This window comes from Budorcas taxicolor, chromosome 23 (assembly GCF_023091745.1).
Source record: "Budorcas taxicolor isolate Tak-1 chromosome 23, Takin1.1, whole genome shotgun sequence".
NCBI lineage: Eukaryota > Metazoa > Chordata > Mammalia > Artiodactyla > Bovidae > Budorcas > Budorcas taxicolor.
This window is the reverse complement of record NC_068932.1, coordinates 15,634,453-15,661,442: the sequence shown is the minus strand read 5'-3', so window position 1 is coordinate 15,661,442 and position 26,990 is coordinate 15,634,453. Positions and strand designations below refer to the sequence as shown.

Here is a 26,990-nt window from a genome sequence, read left to right as displayed (position 1 = left end):
GAAATCTTCAGCCATACCACAAACTCGCCCAGAGAAGCTGTCAAGGGGCAGATATTTCACAAATGAAATAAGCTCTTCTCTGTCCCACAAAAATCAGTATTTATAAAAAAAAAAAAAAGAGTACACGAGCTATATCTTATAACAAGCTAAACATGAGGAGGGGTACAAAATACAGGATGATTGAAAAGCTCAGATCCTCTCGTTCTGAGAAGAAAAGCCCGATTTCCTGAAGAACTGCAAGGAAACAGGGCAGGAGTCAAAGATTCAGAGACCCTGGAGAGAGACCGCTGATTACCCACCTTTGGTGATTCACAGTGCCGTGCGCTGCCATGCGCATACAAGCCGGGGCGCCGTCGGCCTAGGGCCGCGAGAGGGCGCACGACAGCCCCTGTCTACGGAAATCCCGCCCCTATTTCCGGCGGCGGAGGATGGGGAGGGACTAGTGGCAGTTTCCGGCTGGTTCAGTGTTGCTGATTTCGCACGTGTGTCTGCGGGTTCGGGATTCCTGGATTACTGCTGTCACTGGTGAATTTGTCCAGCCGGGGTACCCTGCACACTTAAGGATGAAGGCCGTAAGTGTCCTCAGAAGCCTGGTCCCCGCGGCTTAGGACCCTTTTGGATCACAGAGTAGCTGCCGTTGTATGGGGGGCGGCGGCAGTGGCCTAGATCAGGGGCTCCCTGGGCTCTCTCCTTGGAGAAGGCGACGGCGCCCCACTCCAGTCCTCGTGCCTGGAGAATCCCAGGGACGGGGGAGCCTGGTGGGCTGCAGTCCATGGGGTCGCTGAGAGTCGGGCACGACTGAGCGACCTCACTTTCCCTTTTCACTTTCACGCATTGGAGAAGGAAATGGCAACCCACTCCAGTGTTCTTGCCTGGAGAGTCCCAGGGACGGGGGAGCCTGGTGGGCTGCCGTCTTTGGGGTCGCACAGAGTCGGACACGACTGAAGTGACTTAGCAGCAGCAGCAGCAGCAGGGCTCCCTCCTGGCTCTCCGCGCTGTCAGCTTCCTCTCCCTTAGACCTGGCTCCTTCTTTTTCACCCACTGTGCACGCTTGGCTTCAGCGGGCCGCAATGGCACTAGCACGAAGTCTTGAGTTCATAAGGTGTCAGACTTGAAGAGTTCTTCAAGACCATCTTTTGAACCCGTTATTTTACAGACGAGAAACGGTCCTGCTTTCAATAAGTTTATGAGTCTTGGGACCTAAGTCTTTTTGTTTTTTTCTTCCTAAAGGTAAGGATATAGAAAAGCAAATTGTAATCCACATGCGAGTTCAGTTTTGTTTTCCTTACTTTTAAGGGTCTTTGTCTTGATCTCTGTAGCTTCATCAGTAATATAACAGCAGTCGCTACATCTAGGCTGTTGGCGGTCATGTTAGAGCACTTTGTAAACAGTTAAGCGATATGTAAATATCACTTGTTATTGCTAAAGACAGCCAACATTTTAATCTTAGTATGCCAAACTACAAGTGTTAAGCTAGCCTTGAATAACCATTTACCAGTAACTCAGTGGTTTTTCACATGTTTTTGAGTCTTAGACCCTTTTGAACCGCTGTGATTTCTGCCCACTGTGAGAACCTCCCGTTGAACAACTGATCTGGCACTGTTCTGTAGGATTAATGCCATAGTATGGTTTTAACTCTTATCCGCAAGACCCGTGACTGTGAGACATTAAAATTGTGGAATTGGCCTAATGAAATAATCAATTCTTTTTAACCTGATTTGAAAAATAAAGTCATTTATTTTTCTGGGTATTCAGTGCCCCTTCTGTTGTTCTTTTCTAGAGAAGAAATAAAAAACAGGTTCCAAGCTTTCGGAAGTTGTTGAAAACTAGTAAAGTCAAACTTGAAAACAAGCTAAAAAACAAACAGTTTAAACAACAAAGCACTCTCAAGAAGTACCGCAAAGAGCAGAGGAAACTAAGGCAAGCTGTAAAAGATGCTGTGTCTAAGAAACCCGTTCCGTTGGAGGACCCAAAGGAGAAACGACCAGGTAACTGAAAACATTCCTGTGTTCCAGTTTCTATTGATTTGTTCTAAAATATTCTTCATGCAATAACTTTGCCTTTTAGTCTTCACTCCTAGGGAAGGATCATAGTCCTGTATGTTTCAGTCACTATGAGAGAACATTTTAATGCAGTATTCATGGTGAAAGAGACCCAGCTTCTGCTTTTAGTTTGTTTAGAAAGCAGATCTGAAGATATTCAGTGCCTATTTGGGAAACAAACTAAGAAAAACCACAAAAAACTTTTGGGCATTCCAATGCTACCTACCGCTTTCCCATTTCACTGGCAGTTAGCTAAGGAAAGAGTATTGCTTTTCTCTAATGCATTCTTCACAGTGTTGCCAAGTATCACTTAGTTTTCTAAACTTCTGGCTTTCTTTTCACTTGGAATGAAATTGAGCTGTAATTGTCAAGGTTATTCTTTTGTCACCCTGTTCAAAAACTCCCAAGTACTCAAAACAGTTAAGGAATATGATCATTCTGAGTCAGACCCATTTGGCTACAGCAGAACTTGTACTTTCAGGGTATTAATATTTGACTATATCTGACTTTTCTTTCTTCCTGTGCACATCTCATTCTCTTACCCTGACCTGTTTAATTTGATCCGTTGGCAGCCATGCTATTGTGATGTATAAAAGGGCATGGGACTGGAAGTCAGGATACCTGAGCTTTTCTCATGATTTTGTTTCTTACTAGTGGTGTGGCCTTCGTCTGTCACTTAATCTTCAGGTACTTCACTTATTTAAAAAAAAACAAAAAAACAGGCCTTGCTTGAGTTAGATATGTTTAAAGATCTATCTAAATTTCAGAAGAATTTAAAAAGCATGATATGTTAGGTATTATATTTTAAAAATAAAAGCAAAAAATGTCTTTCTTCTTACATGTTGAGCATCTAAATTAAGTCTCTTAGGGAGTTGGGTATAGGTATAATGTTCAAGTGAAAGACCTGGGTTAGAGAGAATAGTTTTGCAAATTATTAGTATATAGATGCTAATCAAAGCCTTTGACTTGAGTAAAATCACCATGGAGACTGTGTAACATGAAAATAAGAGAACCCAGAAAATAATTTTAAGGAATGCCAGCATTTAAGATGTGAGTAGAAAAACCTGTAATGTGGTTTGAGGTGGATCCAGAGAATTAGGAAGAAGACTTAAATTGTATATATCTTAGAAACTGAAAGAAACATGTTTCAAGAAAGAAGGAAACTTTTTATGTTCTAACATGAAATAGTCTATAAAATGAATTTTAATTTGAAAAAGCAAGATGAAAAGTCATGTATATTGGAGCTTCCACCCTCTTGAAATTATAGGTTATCACCACTTGTAAGATGGGCTTACACCAGCTGAGTAAAAAGGAGAAAAATATGTATGTACACATAAACTCATATGTGAACTATCACAGTAAGAATTAAAAGAAAAAAGAAATAGACTTTCCTTTGACCCAGAGATCTCACTGCTAGGAATGTATCCTATGATTATTTGAAAATATTTTCTAAGAGTATATATGCCCAAGCATGTTCATTGCAACACTGTTAATTTATGGCAATTATTATGGCATATATGGCATATTTGGCAGTATGGCAATTATGGTTAATTATGGCAAAAATATGGAAACTATAAGGGGCTTCCTTTATAGCTCAGTTGGTAAAGAATCCGCCTGCAATACAGGAGACCCTGGTTCAATTCCTGGGTCGGAAAGATGTGCTGGAGAAGGGATAGGCTACCCACTCCAGTATTCTTGGGCTTCCCTTGTGGCTCAGCTCGTAAAGAATCCACCTGCAGTGTGGGAGACCTGGATTCGATCCCTGGGTTGGGAAGATTCCCTGGAGAAGGGAAAGACTACCCACTCCAGTGATCTGGCCTAAATAATTCCATGGCCTGTAGAGTCCATGGGGTCCCAAAGAGTTGGACACGACTGAGCAACTTTCACTAATTATGGCCAAAAAAAAATTATTTTGAAAATAATCAAAATGTTCATCAGCAGGGAATTGTTAAATGGTATAAAGGTATACAATATCATACAGTTGTTGAGACTGAGGTAGAGCCATATTCTAGCTATATGATCTACAAGAACTGTGCAGCAGGTGACACAGTTATCATTGCTTCCTGCTTCAAAATTTTTTTAAGCTGCTGCACATTTTTCTCTTACATGTAAATTTAACCAATTTAGGATGTATTTTAAATTCTTAGGCTTGGCGTAAGTGACCTGTTGTTTAGAATGCTCTTGGCATTCAGATTTAAGGGGTCAGAGATGCTAGCATTTTGCCTCATCCATGACAACCAAGTACAGCAAAGAATTGTCCTGCCCAACATGTCAGTAGTGCTCACTGGGCTAAGGTGGTTGAAAAACATAAGCTTTTCCTATCGTAGACACAAAAACACAGGATTCTATGTCTCCAATACTAATTCCTGATTTTTTTGTTGTTGTTGTTTTTTGGAATAGGTAAAAGGGTTGAGAGGGAAGAAGAGGAAGAGGAGGAAGCCCTTCCTTTAGATATGATGGATGAAGATGACTTACAGTTAATGAAAGATTTAGGACAAAGAGCATCTTTTCTAACGAGAGACATTTCTTCCAGGTAATACTTCATTTAGATTACAGTCATTCGCATCCTTTCCAGGTTAAAAACTTGGTTCTGAATTTTACTCAGGTGGTTAGTGCAAGATGCTGCTCATCTGTGAACGCTGGAGTCTGTAAACTGTAAACCCTATTCTGTAAACCTTATTCTGTTTATTTCGTAAATAAAATTAGCTCATGAAAAAAAGCTAATTTTACTTAGTATATATCTTTGTTTCATTTGAGTCTGAATAGTGAAGTATGCTATTCTCTGTTGGAGGCAAAACAGCCCTGAGATCCTCATGGCCATGTTACCCATCTCAGTCACTGTTACCCTGTCATGCTTAGTTGCTCAGTTGTGTCCAACTCTCTGTGACCCCATAGACCACAGCCTGCCAAGCTCCTCTGTCCATAGAATTTTCCAGGCAAGATTACTGGAATAGGTTGCCATTTCCTGTTCCATGTTATCATATCAGGTAGGTATTATTCTATTTCACAGAAAGGAAACTGTTTTCCCATAGTCACAAATAATGGATCTGAAATTTAAACTTAGGTGAAGTCCAAAGTCTATGCTATGTTCTGAAGGTTTTGGGGAAAGTAAAACATTTGGCACGATGTCCACGTTGGCTCTGTGGAATATTCTTCACCAAAAAAAAGTCTGTAACTTCACCTTTATTTTGCCGCTAAAGGGAAAACTAAATGTAAGCCATAGTTTTATGGCTTTATATGATTCATTTTATTATACAAATACCTCTTATGTTACTGATCTAATTGCTAATATCTTTATGCCTATTAAAGATTTGGTTAGTGATTTATTTTTATGTACTTTTAAAATGATAAGTCTCTTAAGTTCTTTTTTAAAAATATTGAATTTTTTTCCTGCAGTGAGCCTGTTCACGTCAAGAAACGGAAGCATGAGAGTGTTATAGATAAATATGAAAAAATACCAAGAACTCTGCAAACTGCGCCTGAGAAGGAACTGATTCACTTACTTCCTATCAAAGATAAAAGTGGTATAATCCCACAGACCAGAGAGAAACCAGGTGAATCTGATCAGCCTGTGTATTAGGTTAAAATTTTGGTCCCTTACTAATATCACGTTCAAAATTTTCTCATTCAAAATTTATTTTATTTTGACTACTCATATCTATGAAACAGGATAGCTACAGTTAGTCATAGAGCAAAGTTGACAATTCTGGCCGGAAATACAAATGATTATCTCATAGTACAATTATGCCCATTGTACTGTGAGTACAGCTGAAGCTGCAAGGTTAAGATGATTGTTTTTGGAGTATTTAATTTTTTTGTTCCTAAAATTAGAAACATACTAGTCATCCTTTTTTAGCCTTTTTTTTTCCCATGTATTTTTGTGAAATAAAACACAAAAGTCGGGGAATCAAAGATGTGAAGTTATGTGGTTTATCAAAAAAATCCGCCCATAAAGCTACCATCTGGGCAAGAAATACTGCCAGCACTCAGAAACATCCCTTCTGCTCTCCTTAATCACTAATTGTTCCCTCCTAACAAAAGTAACTATTTTCCTGAGTTTTATGGTAATCACTTTCCTGATTTTCCTTGTGGTTTTACAACTTATGTATGTTACCACATTTTTAATATGCATATTTTCCATATAGTTATTGACAGTAACCAAGACGAAGAGGATCAAGAAGAGATGGAACCTGAGGAAGGTAATGATATGCATCTTTCTAGTTACTAAATTGTTAATTGAGAATTACCTTTTTTTTTTTTTACACTTAATTGTGAATTAGTTTTAGATACAAGCTGGAATGTGCATTTTGGAGTACTGGCCACTTCAAGGTCATTTTGAACATTTTCCCACACTTTGAAAATCTCACCTTGTGTAATTTGATTGTTTGTTGCCCTTCCTATGGAAAATTTTATTTATTGTTTGAAACTATATTGGTTTGGAATTTGTGATAAAACAAGCTTCGTAAATTTTGCTTTGTCTTAGCAAACCTTATTAGTGTAAATGAGATTACGGGGCAACTATTTTAACTGTTTTGGGTCATCCTTCATAGGTTTATAACAGATTATGCTTGTGTGTTTGTTAAATCTAGTTCCATGTAAATTTCTTAAGGTAGATGTATTTTGCATAGAGTTGAAAACAGAGGAGCATGTTTTGTACTTTTTAAAAACTAAATCAGATTGTTCTTTCTCTTAATTTGTATGAATTATTGTGGGATTATTAGCACAGTGGGCTTCCCTTATAGCTCAGTGGCAAGGAATCCCTACCAATACAGGAATCCTAAGTTTGATCCCTGGGTCAGAAAAATCCTCTGGAGAAAGGAATGGCTACCTGTTCCATATTCTTGCCTGAGAAAGCCCACAGACAGAGGAGCCTGGTGGACTACAGGCCATGGGGTTAAAAACAGTTGGATGGACATGACTTAGTGACTAAACAGCAACAGTTAGCATAGTACTTAAGAATAAGAACTCTTAATCAGACTACCTGGATTTAAATCCCATTTCTGCCAGATATTTGAAGTTAGGCAAGTTACTTTCTCTTTGCCTCAGTTTATCTACAAAATGAGGCTAATGATAGTGTTTGCCTCATGTGATTGATGAGAGATTTATATGTATTAATAGTAATCTTGGCCCATGGCAAGGACTTGGTAAAAGTTAGCTATCATTATGGTTGTTTTTTACTACAAGAAAAGTATTTTAATCATTAAGATTCTTGGATACTTGTAAATAAAGAAATGTTTAAGAGGTGAAACCTAATCTATTTCAGAGACAATTGAGAAGCCCATTAAGGAGCTGACATTAGAAGAACATTTAATTGAGAGGAAGAAGAAGCTACAGGAGAGGAAAATGCATATTGCAGCTTTGGCATCTGCCATATTATCAGACCCAGAAAGTAATGTGAGTATAACTAATTTCCTTAGGCTGTTCACATTATGTGGTGTAATAGTCTGATCTTTTAAGAGTCTCTTCTTAGCTGTAAGCACACACAGAAAGGAAAGACATTAACAAAATGGTAGTAACTGAATTAAAATAAGAGAGTACATAGAACCTTAGCCTAATCCAAATCTGAACTTTGTTTCTTCTATGATCTTAGAAAAGTTGTTTGAACGTTCTGAGTCTTATTTTTTCATCTCTAAATGAAGATATTGGACTATACTTGATTGATGTATGTGACAGTATATTTCAGAAAGTATTTTTAGGGAAGTAGGACACACATGTTTTAAGAAAACTCAGTGCCATTTGTGGCAACATGGATGGATCTAGAGATTAGCAGACTGAGTAAACGAAGTCAGAGAAAGACAAATATCATACGATACCACTTACGTGTGGAATCTCAATAAATGATACAGTTATAGAAAACAGATTTACAGTTACCAAAGGGGAAAGGGGTGGGGGAGGGATAAATTAGGAATTTGGGATTCAGATATAGATGATTATAATCTCTATATAATATACATCAGTAACAAAGACCTACTGTACAGCAGAGGGAACTATATTCATTATTTTGTAATAACCTATAATGGAAAAGAATCTGAAAAAGAATACATATATATTTGTATGTGTATAACTGAATCACTTTCTGTACACCTGAAACATTGTAAATCAACTATATTTCAATTTTAAAAAAGTAGCATCATTAAAAAAAGAAAATCAATAAAAAAGAATTTCTAAAAATAGATTAATAAATGTAAACTTCTTAAAGTCTATTTTTTCTAACTGCTTTTTTAACAAAAATTTGATGAATTTACAACTTTAGTGATTTATGTGTTGTTAATGTGAGCAGTGTCTGCAGTTGTGCGTGGCTGGACTAGACTGTGAGCCATTGTGGAATTCCACTTATTGTGCCAGATGTGTGGTGGGTTTCTTTTGTTCATAATTATCTTGCCATTTCTCTAGCCTTATATGTTGTTTCCTTAACAGATTAAAAAATTGAAAGAATTACGTTCTATGCTGATGGAGCAGGATCCTGATGTGGCTGTTACTGTTCGAAAGCTGGTGATAGTTTCTTTGATGGAGTTATTTAAAGACATTACTCCTTCATATAAAATACGACCCCTAACAGAGGCAGAAAAATCCACCAAGGTAATGCTGGATATAACTACTACACAAGATAAGCTGAAAACTTTGCTTCGCTAGAGACAGGAAAAGGGCTTCCTTGATAGCTCAGTAGTAAAGAATCTGCCCACAATGCGGGAGATGTGGGTTCAATCCCTGGGTCGAGAAGATCCCCTGGAGGAGAAAATGGCAACTCCCTCCAGTATTCTTGCTGGAAAACCCCATGGACAGAGAAGCCTGGCAGGCTGCAGTCTATAGGATCACAAAGAGTCAGACATGACTTTAACAACTGAGCATGCAGAGGTGGGAGAAATAGTCGGGGGTACTCATATTTTGTGCTAATTTAAAAATGGATTTTAATATTTTGATTTAAGAAAATGATCTTTTTGGTCTCTTTAGATCCGCAAAGAAACCCAGAAATTAAGAGAATTTGAAGAAGGCCTGGTTAGCCAATACAAATTTTATTTGGAAAATCTGGAGCAAATGATTAAAGGTATATTAAAAGTATCCTAAGAGTGTGTAGCACACTGAGCTCTTATGAGGAAGGTGAATTCTGTATTCTGTCCTGTGTGTTGAGTCAGTATAGTGTATGATGAGGAACAGAATCTATAGTCAGACTTCCTGAGTTCAAGTTCTGGTTCACCTCTTAATACCTGTGATAGGCAAAGGACTTAACCTCTCTGTGCTGTGGTTTTTCTGTCTATAAAATGGGAATAGGAATAGTTACAGTACTATTCTTTAATAGTATGTTGATGCTTTTCTTTAATAGGAGCAATCCAATCTCATCGAATTGTTGTGAGAAGTGAATTAATTTATAGGTATAAAGTGGGAGTATAGTGCCTGTACTAGACACTGTGCATTATCAGCTGTCAGTACTAGGATTGTCATTGCTGCAGTCCTGTACCTAGTAAATAGTTGTGTGTTTCTTGAGTTTATGAATGGTTGGAATTTATTCTACTGTTTCTTATTTGGAAGGAATAGTCAGGGGAGAAAGATAATGTGATTGGATGTAATGAGTGCCTTGAAGATGGACTTAATATTTGCTTTCTCTTCGTTCAGAGGAGAAAGGGCATAGGAATCATTCTGACATGAATGGGGAAGAGATTTCTTGCCAAGGCAAGGAGCTTTCATCTGACTCATTTGGGCTCCTTTACTCAGTGCTGAGTATAAGCATCATCCAGCTGCCATCTCAGCTGCAACAGAGCTGAATCTGTTGGCCCAGTAAGGACATGGAATGGGGTGCGTGGCGTGGATATTGCTTCTGTGCTCTGTCATCCCAGCTGGAACCGACATACTAGCATTTATTTATCTGTCATAATGTCTTCAAGATTATTCCCTGTTGCAGCGTGTGTCAATATTTTCCTCCCTGTTAAGGCTGAATAATATCCAACTGTATGTACACACTACATTTTGTTTATCCATTCATCCATCCATTATGAAGTCTTGTCAGTTTTAAGTAAATAGAAAATATTGTTCTTAATTATGGTGAATGCAGTCTGTTTGAGGAAAAATCACATTTATGAGAAGCAAGTTCAAAACAAAGGTACTTGGGGAATTCCCTGGTGGTCCAGTGGTTAAGAATCTATGCTTCCCCTGCTGCAGGCACGGGTTCGATTCCTGGTAGGGGAACTAAGTTGCTGTATGCTTTGCGGCACAACCGAAAAACTAATTAATTAAAATTTTAAAAGTCACTGTCTTTCTCATCTGGCTGTGTATGATGAAGAGGGAGGTGTGGAACCTACTTTAGAAAAAAAAATTGGCATATTTTCGTATATTCAAGTATCTTATATTCAAGATACTCTGTTACAGTACATTACAGAGTATGATGGAGAAGGCAATGGCACCCCACTCCAGTCCTCTTGCCTGGAAAATCCCATGGATGGAGGAGCCTGGTGGGCTTCAGTCCACGGGGTCGCTAAAGTCGGACTCGACTGAGCGACTTCACTTTCACTTTTCCCTTTCATGCATTGGAGAAGGAAGTGGCAGCCCACTCCAGTGTTCTTGCCTGGAGAATCCCAGGGACGGGGGAGCCTGGTGGGCTGCCATCTAATGGGGTCACACAGAGTCAGACACAACTGAAGCGACTTAGCAGCAGCAGCACAGAGTATGTGTGTAGATATTTCTAGAAAAATGGTGCTGTGAATCATCAGTTATTCTGAAGAAGTTAAACCTCTTCTGGACCTCTTGGTTAAAGTTACCACAATGAACATTAGCACTAAGCCCAGGGAAATGATGTAAGATCCAAGATTCTTATAATTGTGGGGAGAGTCAGAAGATGAATGATGGTAGGTAAATATTAGTGATAACATTTGTACTTGTGTCTTAAGTGTAGACAACTCTTATTTAAGAATTCAGATGGTATGTTGATTTTTCATATGATTGCCTGTTAGTGTAAAAGAAACTAATTAATTGAAATTTTAACCAGTGAGTAAAATAACTCCAGTTATCTTTTGTTAGACTGGAAGCAAAGGAAGCTGAAGAAAAGTAATGTGGTTTCCTTAAAGGCCTACAAAGGACTGGCAGAGGTGGCTGTGAAGAGCCTGTGTGAGCTGTTGGTGGCCCTGCCTCATTTCAACTTTCACAACAACATCATTGTATTGATTGTCCCTCTCATGAATGACATGTCAAAATTGGTGGGTTGCTTTTGCTTTTCCTTAACAGAAAATCTAAGAGCATGTGATTATTTTTTTCCTCTCTCTCAAAATTCTTTTGGAGCTCTTATTTATTGCTAAAATGGAGTCCACTAAATACTGTCTCTTCAAGAAAATTGTTTGAAAATAAGTTTGTTGCAGCGATTCTGAGTAGCAGCTAGTTTTACCCTCCGGGGAACATCAGGCTTGTGTCTGTACACATTTGGTTGTCACGACTGTGGTGGTGGGAGGAGGGTGTTGTTGCCGCTGGATCTGGTGGATAAAGGCCAGAGAGGCTTCTAAACAACATATAGGACGGGCCCCCACAACAAAGAATCACCTGGCCCAAAATGTCAGTACTGCTGCAGTTGAGAAACACTGGTTTAGTGTAACATTTTATTTTTCAGATATCTGAAATGTGTTGTGAAGCAGTAAAGAAACTATTTAAGCAAGATAAATTAGGCCAAGCTTCCCTGGGTGTAATTAAAGTGATATCTGGTTATGTGAAGGGCAGAAATTACGAAGTTAGGCCAGAGGTAAGCTTTTCTTTTCTCACCTCGCATTGTGTTTGTTTTTAAAGTAGAAAGTTAATTTTCAGTTGTTATGAAGCATTTATTTTTTGTAGAAGTGTATAAACTATGAAATGAAAGTACTCCCCCAAAGTAACCACTCGTAACAATTTGGCGTGTATCCTTCTATCATAGACATTTATGTATACAGATAGAGACATGCTGTTTCTATTTTAAAGTAAAAAGATGGGTTTATACAATGGAAACTATTCTGGAGTTTTTATGGATTGTGGATTTATGTAAAGGGCTATCCCATTCTTTTGAACATCTGCCTTAGTATTCCGTTATGTGAATATGTAATTCCCCACTTGAGGGACGGCTGAGTTGTTTCTAGATTTTTGCTATTACAGTCAGCATAGAAAAAAAACATCTTGGCCATGTTATTTTTTCACACTTGTGTGAATACTCTGTGAGTTAAATTTCTTAAGTGTCGATACTGTGTCCAACAGTATATACATTTAAATATTTGAGAGAGAAAATCAAATTGTCCTCCAAAAACATTTGAACACTTGTGTTCCCACCAGTGATGAGTGTCATTTCCCTACAACCTACCCCATGTTGAGTATTTTCACTCTTTAATCTTTGTTAGTCTGGTGGGTAAAAAATTGTATATTAATAGATTGTTTATTTTGTTTACACATTTTTCTTAGTAAGGTTTTGCTTCCTTTCATACATTTATTAGTCATTTGAATGTTTTACCTGTTTGTATTGTTTGCCAGATTTTTTCCTCAGGTATTTTTCTTAATGATATGTTAGTAATTTTTAAAATACTCATTTATTTCAATAAAAGCTATGCACTAGGCACTATTCTAGGTCCCAGGGATAAAGTAGTGAACAAAAGAAATGAAAGGTCTGTGTTTGTTGAGCTTACATTACATAGTAAGCATATTAAATCTTTGCTATATAAATTGCAAATATTTGCTGCTGTCTTTTAATCTTGTATTGTGGTCTTTTTGCTTCATAGAAGTTTTGCATTTTAATTATTTTATGGAATTGATTTTTTTTTGTATTCAAGAATATGAAGTATCTTACCTTTATGTTCTTAAGTGAAGTTTTATGGTTTTCTTCCTTTGGGCCTTAGATATCTTTGTTAATTTAATTTTTTACTGTTTTTTAACTTTGAAGTCTTCCTTTGTCATCAAACCCTTTTCATCCTCCAAAGCTGATCATTTTTGCTGAACTGCTAAAATTACAAATATTGGGCTTAAATATTACTCAGAATCTTAGAGTAAGTAGATAATAGGGCTTGAACATAAAACTGGATGTGAGGAAACACTTTTATTTTATCGATGCTAGAATGTAAACTGCTTTCTTTACTTTCTTGGTATTTGTTTGTTTTGTATATTTATAGTTTTTACAGTGATTTTTTTTTTAAGGTGTATGACATGATGATTTAATGTATGTATACATTGTGAAATGATTACCACAGTCAGGTTAACACATCCATTACCTCTCATAATTACCTGTTTTTCTGTGGTGAGACTATTTAAGGTCTATCCTCTTAGCAAATTTCAAGTGTATGATGGAATATTATTAACGGTAGTCACCATGCTGTACATTTGATACCCAGAACTTATATACCTCATAACTGACCAGTTTCCTTATTTCCTCCACCCCCTGGCAACCACCATTCTATTCTCTGATTCTGTGTGTACCACTTCTTGAGATCATACAGTATTGGTCTTCCTGTGTCTGGCTGATTTCTCTTGGCATAATGTCCGCCAGGCTCATCCACTTTATCAGAGTTTGCCTTATTCATTCATCTGTCCAGCAGACATGCAGATTGTCTCCATATCTTGTCTTTTGTGAACAGTGCTGCAGTGAACATGGGTGTGCAGGTATCTCTTTGAGATACTGATTTCATTTCTTTTGGATATATACCCGGAAGAGGGATTGCTGGATCCTGTGATAACGGTAGTTTTCAATCTCTTGAGGAGACTCCATACTGTCCCATCATGGCTGTATCGGTTTACGTTCCCACCGACAGTGCACAAGGGTTTCCTTTTCTTCCTAACTGCACTGAGTGCATGCTTGAGTGCTTAGTTGCTCAGTCATGTCTGACTTCTTTGCAACCCTATGGACTGTATCTTGCCAGGGTCCCCTGTCCATGGGATTCTCCGGGCAAGAATACTGGAGTGGGTTGCCACTGCTTTCTCCAGGGGAATCTTCCCAACCCAGGAATCAAACCCGGATCTCCTGCATTGCAGGTGGACTCTTTACCGGCTGAGCCACCATAGCCTTTCTGACAGATGTGAGGTGGTATCTCACTGCCGTGTTTATTTTCATTTCTATGATGATTATGCTGTTGAGCATCTTTTCATTTGTCTGTTGGTCATTTGTTGTTCACCTTCTCTGTATGAAGACATACATAAATCATATGTGTTTAGGTTCTTTGTTCTTTTTTAAGTCAGGTTATTTTTTTTTTTCCTATGAGTTGTTTGAGTTCCTTAGTATTTTGAATACTTACCATATACATGGTTTGCAAATATTTTCCCCCATTCTGCAGGTTGCCATTGGATCTTGTCAGTGGTCTCCTTTGCATGTGAAAGGTTTTCAGTTTCATATAGTCTCAGTTGTTCGCTTTGCTTTGTTGCCTGTGCTTTTGGTGTTATATCTAAAAAATTAATGCTCAGACCAGTGTCAAGGAGCCTTGCCCCTGCGTTTTCTTTTATAGGGGTTTTATGGTTTGGGGTCTTACATTTCAGTCTTTAATACATTTTGAATTAATGTTTATGACTGGTAGGATAAGGGACCAGTCTCAGTTCTGTGTATGGATATCCAGTTTTCCCAACACCAATTTTTGTAGACTGTCCTTTTCCTGTTGTGCATTCTTGGTTCCTTTACCAAAGATTAGTAAGGGACCATGTGCTGCTTTCTTTGATTTGGAGTTATTTATTTGGGGAGGGGCCTTCCCTGGTGGCTCAGCAGGTAAAGAATCCACTTGCAGTGCAGGAGACACTGGTTCGATCCCTGGGTTGGGAAGATACCCTGGAGATATTTTATGAGCACACAGAATACCTACAAAATACTAAAATCTTCTGATACCTAGAATGACTTCAGGTGCAGTATTTATGCTTTTCATTCTTCCTGGCTTCCATTCCACACTTTAAATGAAATTCTCAGCTTTCTTCAAAATGTACATATAAGAACTTCAAAATAATACAGACCTGTAGTTCTTCAACCACCACCCCCCGCCCCGCCCCGCGCCCAGCACACACACACAGACTGCTGCTGTAACTGTGGTCAGCAGAGTGGCTTCTTCCCCAGAAAGTGTAGGATTTTAAGCCCCTTTGTCTTTGTATTTGGATGACGGCTGTAGCACACAGTACATCAATTTCTGGATTAGTTTCTAATTTGTTTTTTTTAATGGCTTAAGGCAGTAGTACTCATGGTCCCTGGACCAGCATCAGCTGGGCCCCTATGACAGACCTGCTGAATCAGAGACTTCGGAGATGGGGTCTAGCTGTTTGTGTTTTAACAAGCCCTCTGTGTGAGTGTGATATTTGGAAAACCACTGGCTTAAAAAAAATTGTTTTAAAATGAATAACACTAGTCTTCATATTATTTTTTTATTGGGGGAAAAAGATTAGAACTGTTAACTGCAGAATTGAATCTGATTTGGGAAATGAGAGCTGGTTTAGAGATATCTAAAACATCCTCTGCCCCCATGCTGGTCCAGCCTTCCCGGGCCTGTCTGCTCTTGCAGTCCTGTCTACCAGGGCCACATTGTGTGTATTACGTGTATTTAGACAATGCTAGTGTCCAAGCATAGACAAAAATTACTGAATATGTTTAACAAAAAGATAATAGAACTTTGTGTAAAATGTGATAAAAGATGTTGCAAAGTTCTTTTGTTTTTTGGATCTTTTTTTTTTTTAGCTTAAAGCAAGGAAATAACATTGTTTAATGCTTATTCTGTTTAAAGTATTGAGAGCAATATAAATATTAAGCTGTGTATTTGTGTTTTTTCAATAACAGATGTTAAAAACATTCTTGTGCCTAAGAATCAAAGAAATAGAAGTGAAAAAAGATACAGAGGATATCAATAAACCGAAAAAGTTCATGACTTTCAAGGAAAAGAGAAAAACTCTATCAAGAATGCAGAGAAAGGTTTGATTGATTTCCTTTTTGGTTTTAATTGATTTTAGAGTAAAATCAATTAGGCACAGGTAAAAATCATAGTTAAATCATACATATAAATATATTTAGAGGATTTTATTTTCCCCAGTTATTGCAAAGAAATGTTTTATGAAATCAACTGTAATTGACAATTTATTAGCAAAGAGAGCAACAGGTGAAAAGGTTTTCTTGCCATGTTGTCTATTATCCTTTGGCTTTTTCTTGCCATGTTGGCTTTTAAGATCGTCTTAGATTTGTTGTGATAACACAGATCCCTTCCTTAAAAGAAAGGGTGTATTCATGTGAAGTTGGCAACAAAATAGGTTTTAATTGAATCTTGTTTCTCTGTTGCTTTTTATTGAAACCCAGATTGAAATTCCAGACTTTTATTTATTTGCTATGGGACTTTATAAACTTTCTTTTTTTTTTTTTTTTAGTGTTTTGAGAAATAGAGCTAATAATAGGTCTGCCTTGCAGGGGTCACTGTTCAGTTTAAATAGAATAATATAGGAAAACCACTTAACGGCGTGTACAGCACTGGGTGTACTATATAAACGTTGGTTACCACCACCACCAGCATCATCATGATCTCTTCTCAAAACGTTTCTAAACAGTTTATTAGGTTATCCAAATGGGTTATTAAGAACAAAATAAAAAGTCATTTCCAGGAATATTCATCTTTGAATGGGTCTAATAACTTTTGGAGAGTGAAAAAGTTGGCTTAAAGCTCAACATTCAGAAAACAAAGATCTGGCATCTGGTCCCATCACTTCATGGGAAATAGATGGGGGAACAGTAGAAACAGTGTCAGACTTTATTTTTTGGGCTCCAAAATCACTGCAGATGGTGACTGCAGCCATGACATTAAAAGACGCTTACTCCTGGGAAGAAAAGTTATGACCAACCTAGACAGCATATTCAAAAGCAGAGACATTACTTTGCCAACTAAGGTCCGTCTAGTCAAGGCTATGGTTTTTCCTGTGGTCATGTATGGAGGTAAGAGTTGGACTGTGAAGAAGCCTGAGGGCTGAAGAATTGATGCTTTTGAACTGTGGTGTTGGAGAAGACTCTTGAGAGTCCCTTGGACTGCAAGGAGATCCAACCAGTCCATTCTGAAGGAGATCAGCCCTGGGATTTCTTTGGAAGGACTGATGTTGAAGCTGAAACTCCAGTACTTTGGCCACCTCATGCAAAGAGTTGACTCATTGGAAAAGACTCTGATGCTGGGAGGGATTGGGGACAGGAGGAGAAGGGGACGACAAAGGATGAGATGGCTGGATGGCATCATGGACTCGATGGACGTGAGTCTGAGTGAACTCCAGGAGATGGTGATGGACAGGGAGGCCTGGCGTGGTTCAATTCATGGGGTCACAAAGAGTAGGACACGACTGAGCGACTGAACTGAACTGAATAACTTTTGAAAACAAGACAGAAATATCAGAGGGAGGGGACACATGTATACCTACGGCTGATTCTTGTTGACGTTTGACAGAAAACAGCAAAATTCTTTAAAGCAATTATACCTTAGTTAAAAAATAAATTTTGTAAAAAGACAGAAATATCAAAATAGACTTAGTGATTGTTAACAAATGAAGGTTAATATTTAAATTATTTATACTACACTCTCCTAATGTAGGTGGGACATGCCTGTTAGGAATAGCATGTATGTGGCTACCATGGGGAATCAGAGATTCTTAGCAGATCTTTAACAACTTCACTTGAGTCAGTCCCCTTTGTCTCAGGCAATGTAGCAACCACTGTTTGCTGCTCTTACAGCAGGAGGGAGTGGGAAAAGATTGGTTTTTTGTTGAATTTCTATATATTTAGTATCTAGTTTTATGCGTTGTATGTAAATAAGTTTGGGAAGTATTGTTGATGACTGGTTTCCACGTTTACGTGATTTCACAATAAGAATTCTTTCTGGGCTGAGCACGTCTTTTTTTCTTTTTGAAAGAATTTAAGTTACAGAGAGTAACATTAGAATTTAAGTTACAGAGAGTAGTATAACATATCCCATGTATTTACAGTTCTGAAGAGCAAGTATTAATACACTTCAGGTTTTTTTTTTTTTTCTTGAAAAGAAAGAAAACACTGGTGATGGAGTTGGAGTCTCTTTGTTCCTCTCTCCAATCCCATTCTTCTGCCTTCCTCCTCGGAGGCAGCCACTGTCATACATTTGGTTTGGTATATGTTTCTTATCCATGTTTTTCTGTTTTTGCTTGTATTTGTATCTGTAGACAATCTATGGTATTGTATGTGTTTCATAATACTGATATATAATGCATCTCTGAAGCTAGCTTCTTCACTCAGTGGTACATCTTTTTTTAAAAAATCTACTTTCAGTGGAAGAAAGCAGAAGAAAAACTAGAGAGAGAACTCCGGGAGGCAGAAGCTTCAGAGAGTACTGAGAAAAAACTTAAACTGGTAGGTGATTTCACACATTCTCTTATGCTTTTAAAAAGGTTTTAAAAAGGTTTTGTTAAATGATCTTAACTAGAGACGTTGTTTCAACTTACAGTTATATGACTTTGGTTTACTTCATGGGGCTTATGTGTATGATATGCAGGAAATGTTAATCTGATTGATGATGGTAGTTTTAGGAAATAACAGGATGTGTATCTTCATTCTGTTTGGTTGAAACTCTTAAGGTTGAATAGCGAGGAGGGATGGGAAAAGACAGAAAAGACTGGGCATTCAAAAGTGATAGTTTCGGTAACTTGGGAGAAAGTATACTAGGTTACGCTGAAGTCCATTTGTCTGTTCTCAGCACACGGAGACTCTGAACATCGTGTTTGTGACCTACTTCAGAATACTGAAGAAGGCCCAGAGGTCACCTCTCTTGCCAGCAGTTTTGGAAGGTCTTGCCAAGTAAGGGCTGTGTAGGTTGAAATCTTTTAAATTCTTTCTAAATAAATAAGACCAAAATACTCATGAATTTTAAACAGGCTCACTAATGATAACCTCGTGTCCTTCTCAGTTCTCGTTCCTTTTTTATTTGTTACTAGCCTGTCCTTGAAACTATTCGTAACACTACACATTTTTTGGTTTTCTCATCTCAAACCTTTAATTTTTTTAATCTCCTTCACTAACTCTTTCCTCCTGCTTACTCAGTTCTCACTGTCGCTAAGATTTATCCCTTAATTCTGGTTTCCTTCTGCTCTGTAGTCAGTTTTTAGTCTTGTATCATCTGTTCCTCTCAAGATAGGTCTTTTTGTATTTTTCTGTGAGCCCTGATGAACCTGTTGGGGGATGTGAGCCAGAGTTATGGTTGTCATAATGCTGCTTCTGCTGCTAAGTCGCTTCAGTCGTGTCTGACTCTATGCGACCCGATAGACGGCAGCCCACCAGTCTCCCCCGTCCCTGGGATTCTCCAAGCAAGAGTGCTGGGGTGGGCTGCCATCGCCTTCTCCACGTCATAATAGTTTTCTACAATTATTTGAGATATTGTCCCATAGAACAGTGCTATCTAATAGAAATATAGTGTGAACTATATATGTAATTTAATTTTAACCACATTGAAAAGGAAAAAGAAACAGTGAAATCATTTAAGTATATTTTACTGAATTTATTTTATCTAAATATTATTTTGACATGTAGTCAGTGTTAAACATTAATGAGATATTTGGCATTCCTTTTTTCATAATGTATCTTCAAAAAGTGGTATATATTTTACATTATAGCATATCATCTCAGTTTGGACTAGCCGCATTTCAAATGCCTGATGGCCAGTGGCCACCATTGTTTGGCAGCCCAGCTTTAGAGATAGGACTAATGTCTGAAAGATAGAGAAAAGGCAGATTCTGTTCAATATAGAAGAAATTATTTCCTGATGACTAGAGCTGTTTGGTGATGAAATGCTTTGCCTCATAAGATAGTGTGGTTCTTGTCATTGAAAGAGAGGTTAGTGAGAGATTCAAAGAGAAGGTATTATTACATTAGGGAGGACCTGTTTGTTTTTTCAGTGACCAATTTCTTTTTTTAAACAAATTCTTAATAATACTCTATTAATACAAATTCAAATAATGCACTTAAAAATTAAAAGATCATAAGTTCCCTTCTTTCCTTTATCAGTATGTAAATCTGCCTACCTGCCTTCTTTCGTATAGATTGAATCTTTTACACAAATGTATACTGTTCTGTAACTTTTCTTTTTTTGATAAACAGTTATTCTGGGTATCCTTCCTTGTTAGTATATTCAGACCCACTTTTAGGTTCATGATACTCCATTTTATGGATATATAATACTTTATTTGATCAGTCCCCCGTGCTACACTGGAAATAGCTTCAATGTACTTGTGTCCATTGAAGTTCAGAGAATATGTTCATTTAAAAATTTGATAATTCTTGCTGTATTACTTCTCCAAAAGGTTGTACCAATGCACAGGGAATCTGTGCCCTCTAAGGTCTTTCCTTCTAAGATTTACTTAGTGTCAAAGGCTCTTACACTAATACTGAAGAGATATCCTGACTTGAACTACTTCAGTGCCTAACATTTTATAGTGTTCAGAGTGCGCTGACAGTAGCTCACATGATTCTTTAACTCTGTTGAGTGATCTCAGTTATTTCTAGAAATAAAAGGCCAGAATTTAGGATTATGTAGGTAATTAATTGAAGAGCCTGAGCTGGACACTAGGTCCAACATTTATTTTAAGCTTTCCTAGGGTTCATTTTCTTATTAATAGCAAAATGTTTCCCTTCTTCCTTCTTCCTGCCCCATTTTCCTAGAAGCTATAACTGATGACTCCTTTGTTACTTAGAACATCGCTTGGGCACCTAGTCAGCTTGTCTCAGAGAAGTCGTTTGCTCTTAGCAACTTCTTTCTCTGAGCAGGAGTATTTTTGAAATATATTTAATTTGTTAAGTGCCTCATATACTCCTGCTGAGTATAGTGTCTAGTTGTGGATGAATTGTCCAAGAGGCCAGTATGAATTAATGAAAAATATAATCACTGTCATCTCTAGCATAGGTAACATTTTGAAACAAGTAATATTAAAAACACGGTTTTCAAGTCAAGTTTAATTTTTAAGCTCTTTATATCTATGTTTACATTACCTTTTAACCAAATTTTGTTTAATTCTAGGTTTGCTCACCTTATCAATGTGGAATTTTTTGATGATTTATTAGTAGTTCTACATTCTCTCATTGAGTCTGGTGTAAGTAACTCTACTAATGAATTACTTTTTAAGATATAAATTGTAGTTATTCTTACTATCCTTTTTTTGTCTTTGTCTTTTGAAGGACTTAAGCTATCAAGAAAGTCTTCACTGTGTCCAGACTGCTTTTCATATTCTTTCTGGGCAAGGTAAGATAGTTTCTTGACCAAGTTTTGTTTGTCTTGGCCTGTGGAGGCTATAACATACCTAATTGATGTTTGTTGTTATTTCAAAGGTGATGTTCTAAATATTGATCCAATGAAATTCTATACTCATCTTTACAAAACACTGTTCAAGTTACATGCAGGTATGTATGTTTAAGATAATGTGTCTTTAATAAATCTTTATCTTTTAAAAATATGTTATGACTGCAGTTCTAGTCAATGAGAATTGAGAAATAGGAGCTGGTACATAAAATGCTGGCCTGCCAGTGCCATACATCTGTATTTCAGAAAACTTTTGGAATTGACTGGAGATGAATTCCAACTCAGAGCAATACATGGGCAGGGTAGCACTGCTTCATCAATTAGGGAAATGATGTGGGACAGGTACGACAGGTTCATCTGAGATTTTTCAAGTTCAGTGAAGTTGCAGAATGAAAAAGGGTTGAGACCAGCCCTGAAGGGTCTTATCTGCTGTTTTAGGTGCTACGAATGAAGGTGTTGAGACCGTCCTCCAGTGTCTTGATGTCATGCTGACTAAACGCAGAAAGCAAGTTTCTCAACAGCGGGCCCTTGCCTTCATCAAGCGCCTTTGTACCCTTGCTCTTCACGTGCTTCCAAATTCGAGCATTGGCATTTTAGCAACCAACAGAATATTAATGCATGTAAGTAGGGTGCAAACAAATAGAGTCTAGTTCTTGCTATGTAACAACGGTATTTTGTTTGATGTATGTCTTTTCCCCCATTTACATTATTACTTTAATTATAAAAGTAATTCATATTTGTGAAAAGATTAGGTAATAAAAGAAGTACATAAAATTATGAAAGGAATATATTCCACCCCTACTGACACTCCAGAAATAACCATTTTTACTAGGTGGTGCGTATCTATCCAGAAGACTTTTAAAAATTCATATATAAATGTGTACGCTAAATGCACACAAGTGGTAATCACTCGGTCATGTCCAACTCTTTGCGACCCCACAGACTGTAGCCCACCAGGCTCCTCTCCATGGGATTCTCCAGGCAAGAATACTGGAGTGGATTGCCATTCCCTTCTCCAGAGGATCTTCCCAACACAGGGACTGAACCCTGGTCTCCTGCATTGCAGGCAGATTCTTTACCATTTGAGCTACAGGGAAGTCCTAAACACACACAAACAGAATTTTTTTTTTTTAATGGAGAGGGTATTATAATATACATTTCTGTTCTACAACTTTTCTTTTTAACACTTACTGGTGGCAAACACATTTTTGTGTCAGTAAAAATACAGCTACTTTGTCTTGTTAATGCCTGCTGGTTTAACATGGTTCTTACTGTGTGAAAGCACTGTTACAATGCTTTGCAAAAATTAATTCACTTAATCTTCATAGCAACTCTGAAGTAGCTACTATTTCTCTCATTTATAGATAGGAAAAACTGAGGTCCAGAGAAATTAAGAAACTTGCCTAAAGTGACACTACTAGTAAGTTGCAGAGTTGAAATTTAAAATTTAAGTAATCTGGCTTTTATACTTTGCATTTTTCTTTTGATGGATGTAAGTTGTTTGTTTCTTTGCTATTATAAATGATGCTATAGTGAATATTCTTATATGTGTATCTAATGTAATTATTTGTATAAAAAGGATTCCTAAAAGTGGGGTTGCTGAGTGAAAGAATATCTGTTTTCTTTTCAAGATGAAATGAATTATTTTCAAAGCAAGCTAAGAAAATATTCTTTTGCAATTTTTGTTCTGTCATGGAGCAAACTTAAATTGCAGAAATTAAAACTAGGTATAAAGTACATGTACTTTAATCTCTTATGTAACTATAGAACCAAATTGTGTTTAAATGGAAATAAAAGTACAGAATCCAATAGCATCCTTAAAATTAATAATATTGTTTTAATTAGTCCTTCTTTTTATGACATTTTTGCAGACTTTCCCTAAAACAGACCTGTTGCTTGACAATGAATCTCAGGGAAGTGGGGTTTTCCTTCCTGAGCTGGATGAACCCGAGTACTGCAATGCTCAGAACACCGCTCTTTGGGAATTGCATGCACTGCGGGTAAGAGGGCCCCCCCACCCCAGCCCTTTCCTTTTTGTGAAAAATATTTTTCAGTTTTTTCCCAAGTAGCTATAATTGCCAGAGAACTTAATGTATTTTGTTTTGGGACTACCTTTCGTACAATTCCTGTCTTGATATTCCACATCTCACTTTGCTCTTGCTATTAAAGTGCTGAGATACATTTTCTAAGGAAGCAGAAAGTGGTGACAGTATTGTAGGGTGAGATTTCCTGAAATCTTTCCCTGACACTATTCAAAATAGAAGATTCATTATCAGGCATATTTGTACTGGGTCCTATCCAGGGAGACTTTGGAAGCCTGCCAGTTTCAAGAGGGTTTCACCTATGTTGTGACCCTGTCGTGTGAACAGTAGCATTCAAGTGGAAATACATTTCAGGAAACCTGTTGTAAACTAACTGTTTTTACTCTGAAAGAGAAATTGCCTTTTGATTTTCCTTTTCATACTGTAAAAGCAAGACTAAGCTACATCACTTGGTAGCTTGGTCATCAGACTTGTATTGGAATCTTGTGAGCAAAGATACTGTTCTTTCTGTGGGTAGGTGGTTCTAATGAATTAGATATGCATTTGTGGTTTTTAGAAAAACTGGTGTTTATTCAACTGTGGCTTGTGTCTTATACTGACCCATGCAAAATGTGGTTGTCCTCTTTCCCCTTCAGCGACATTACCATCCCATAGTGCAGAAATTTGCCGTTCACCTCATCGCCGGAGCCCCTTCAGAAGGCTCGGAAGCGCTCAAACCAGAATTGAGCCGAAGGTAGTATTTAGTGTCGCCTTATAGAACTGCAGATTTCAGCTGATAGCTGTTTTGACTATGAGAAATCTGTTTTTTACAAAGTAATAGATTTCAGAATGGAAAGTGGTCAGTTGGTCATCTGGATTTGGTCCACTTCATATTCTTGAGTTATTCCAAGGAGAAAACATTGCTAACTGAGATTTGGTTTGTTTTGAATAATTACTTTTTTTTTTAGTTATAAAAAGTTTCACACATGCAGGTAAGTAGAAAGAATAGTGAATCCCCAGGTGTTTATTATTTAGGTTCAACATGTACTAAGATGATGCCATGTTTGCTTTATGCGAAGATCCCTGAGTCTAACCAGACTCCCTTTTTTCCCCCTCTGAATGGTTCTGCTAGGACCAGAAAGGGAGAAGCGAGGAAGCAGAGAGAAGTGCTTTGAACCCGGCCACCTAGAAGGCAGCAGTTTCTCTTGTTAGCCCTGACAACTATCCTTTTGTGTCCCCTGACCAGTCAGAATCTGGACTGGCACTTATAGTGTTCATCTTTCTCTTCCAGATGGGGAAAGGGGTCCTCCTAAAAGAAGTTTCTTTACCCACAGCTTTTTATTCTGAAAAATTTCAAAAACTACAAAGAAGTTGAAACAGCAGTAATTATTTTCCCCCCCCCAACCCCCACACAAGATCAATTAGGAAATACTTCATTCTATAGAAAAGAAGACAGCTTTGTGATAGTCCCACCCTCAGAATTAGTACTGTGCTATACATTTTCCCCTTCCAGGACAGCCCCACTAGTTTCTTTAATCAGAGACCGCAGACAGGTGGCCTGAAAACAAGATTTTCTGGCCTCTTCAGTGTTTGGACAAAAGTCTGATTAGTTGCTATATTATAAAATTTGGGGGGATTCACCTAAAAATCACATTTCCAGCCTCTCTTGAAATACTGGGAGAGATGATAAAACAGATCTGTATCTTTACATCATAATAGTCCGCTACCCACCTCTCTTAATGAGGTGTAAACTGTAATTTCCTATAAACCCTTTTCCTTCTGGGTAGGATAGAGTTAACCTTTGCCCTTCTTCAGTCTTAGATCATTAAGGATTCATTTACATCCAAGGGTATAGACATTTATTCTGTCCTGATTGGCCTCTCCTGGCTTCCAGTCCAAGCAAACTGAAGAATTATGCTGTTGGAAATCCGTGGAAGATAACTCCATGCCTTGTGTTCTCATGACTAACTTAACACTTAGTTGCATATCTTTCACATAACTGATTGAGTTGGGATTTGATCACATTAAACTTGAGGTCTTTTGCTCAGCCTTCTTTTTGTTCAGGCTTATATTTATCAGTGTATACCAGAACTATCTGAGGTGGATTTAGTTGGATAATGAAGTTATAATATGGGGATTTAGGACTTATTTTATATGTGTGTTTTGCTGGTTTTCAAAGAAAACAAAAACGCTAATTAGAAAAGATATATGCATCCTTAAGTTCATCACAGCATTATTTACAATAGCCAAGAAATGGAAGCAACCTAAATGCCCATCAATAAATGAATAAAGCTGAAACTCTAATACTTTGGCCACCTCATGCGAAGAGTTGACTCATTGGAAAATACTCTGATGCTGGGAGGGATTGGGGGCAGGAGGAGAAGGGGACAACAGAGGATGAGATGGCTGGATGGCATCACCGACTCGATGGACATGAGTTTGGGTGAACTCCAGGAGTTGGTTATGGACAGGGAGGCCTGGCGTGCTGCAATTCATGGGTTCGCAAAGAGTCGGACATGACTGAGTGACTGAACTGAACTGAAATGAATAAAGAAAGTGAGGTATATATGACTAGAATATTACTCAGCCATGAAAAAAAGGTATTAAAGCTTGCCCTTTGCAACAACATGGATGGGCATAGAAGGTATTATGCTAGGTGAAATAAGTCAGAGAAGGACAAATACTGTATGATTTCACTCTCAAATGAACCAACAAAACAGAAACAGTCATGGATACAGAGAACAATGAGGTGGTGCCAGAAAGGAGGGGGTTAGGAGGAGAGAAGTAGGTGAGGGAGATTAAGAAGTATACATTGAGTACAAACTGTTTTCTCTGGGTAAGATCTAATTCTTTGGGTACAATCTAACTTTTCAAGTTATACAGATAGATTGGTGCCTTTACATTTCTTATGTTTGTTGTTGTAGATCTGCTGCAGAACTTTTTGAGGCTTATAGCATGGCAGCAATGACCTTCAATCCTCCTGTTGAATCTTCAAACTCCAAAAGGAAGGTATGTGATAGTTTTCATAATTTTTTCAAAAGATGAAATAAAAACTAAATGTCTCTTAGTAACTGATTTCAACTTGCTAAATTGTTTTCTAGGTGGATTTTTTTTTTTTCATGTTTAGGAGTTGATGGTAGGGTGAATTTCTGGGATTAGATCCCCGTGGAGATAGGAGACTGTTCATTCTGTGTAGACTAGCTGACATGTCCAAGACCTGACGCAGCCCCTGTCATTGTTACGTTTCATGTGCTGCTTTGATGTCAGCTGTTGCCACTTTTAGCTTAGCTCATGGCTTGTCTTTTGCTTACAGCATAAGCAGACTTTTAACTCATACTTCTAATATTTTTTCAGGATAAAGTTTTACAAGGGGATTCATTTTTGAATGAAGAGTTAAATCAACTGATCAAAAGACATTGCAGTCAAGTTGCTACTCAGTTGCCTCTGGATTTCACCAAATGTTTGGAAAAATCACTACGGTAGTAGAAGAATGAGGAGTCAGTGAACTTCACGCATATTTGTGTGTTTGTGCAGGTGTACATAAAGATATATTGTTAATCTTGAGGAGAAGGAATTGTCTTCTGCCTGGCACAGGGTTCTGCCCCAATCCTAAAAATACACACAGGAAAATCAAGACTATGAGATTGCTTTTTACCAGTCAGTTACTCTTTATAACCAAATAAATCTATTTTTATTGC

The 26,990-nt window shown here is 37.7% G+C and overlaps 1 protein-coding gene across 1 annotated transcript; it reads left to right on the top strand.

Moving 5' to 3' along the window:
- The first annotated feature begins 475 nt into the window (after positions 1–475).
- Positions 476–26,986, top strand: NOC3L (NOC3 like DNA replication regulator). The gene is made up of 21 exons (XM_052660983.1): positions 476–572; positions 1,781–1,988; positions 4,443–4,575; positions 5,439–5,596; positions 6,188–6,241; positions 7,306–7,436; positions 8,460–8,621; positions 8,994–9,087; positions 11,052–11,227; positions 11,632–11,760; positions 15,772–15,903; positions 18,256–18,336; positions 18,680–18,780; positions 20,993–21,065; positions 21,151–21,214; positions 21,301–21,372; positions 21,710–21,891; positions 23,143–23,271; positions 23,949–24,046; positions 26,217–26,301; positions 26,647–26,986. Exons 1-21 carry the CDS (start codon positions 564–566, stop codon positions 26,773–26,775), a joined length of 2,400 nt encoding a protein of 799 aa, XP_052516943.1. The 5' UTR covers positions 476–563; the 3' UTR covers positions 26,776–26,986.
- The last annotated feature ends 4 nt before the right edge of the window (positions 26,987–26,990 follow it).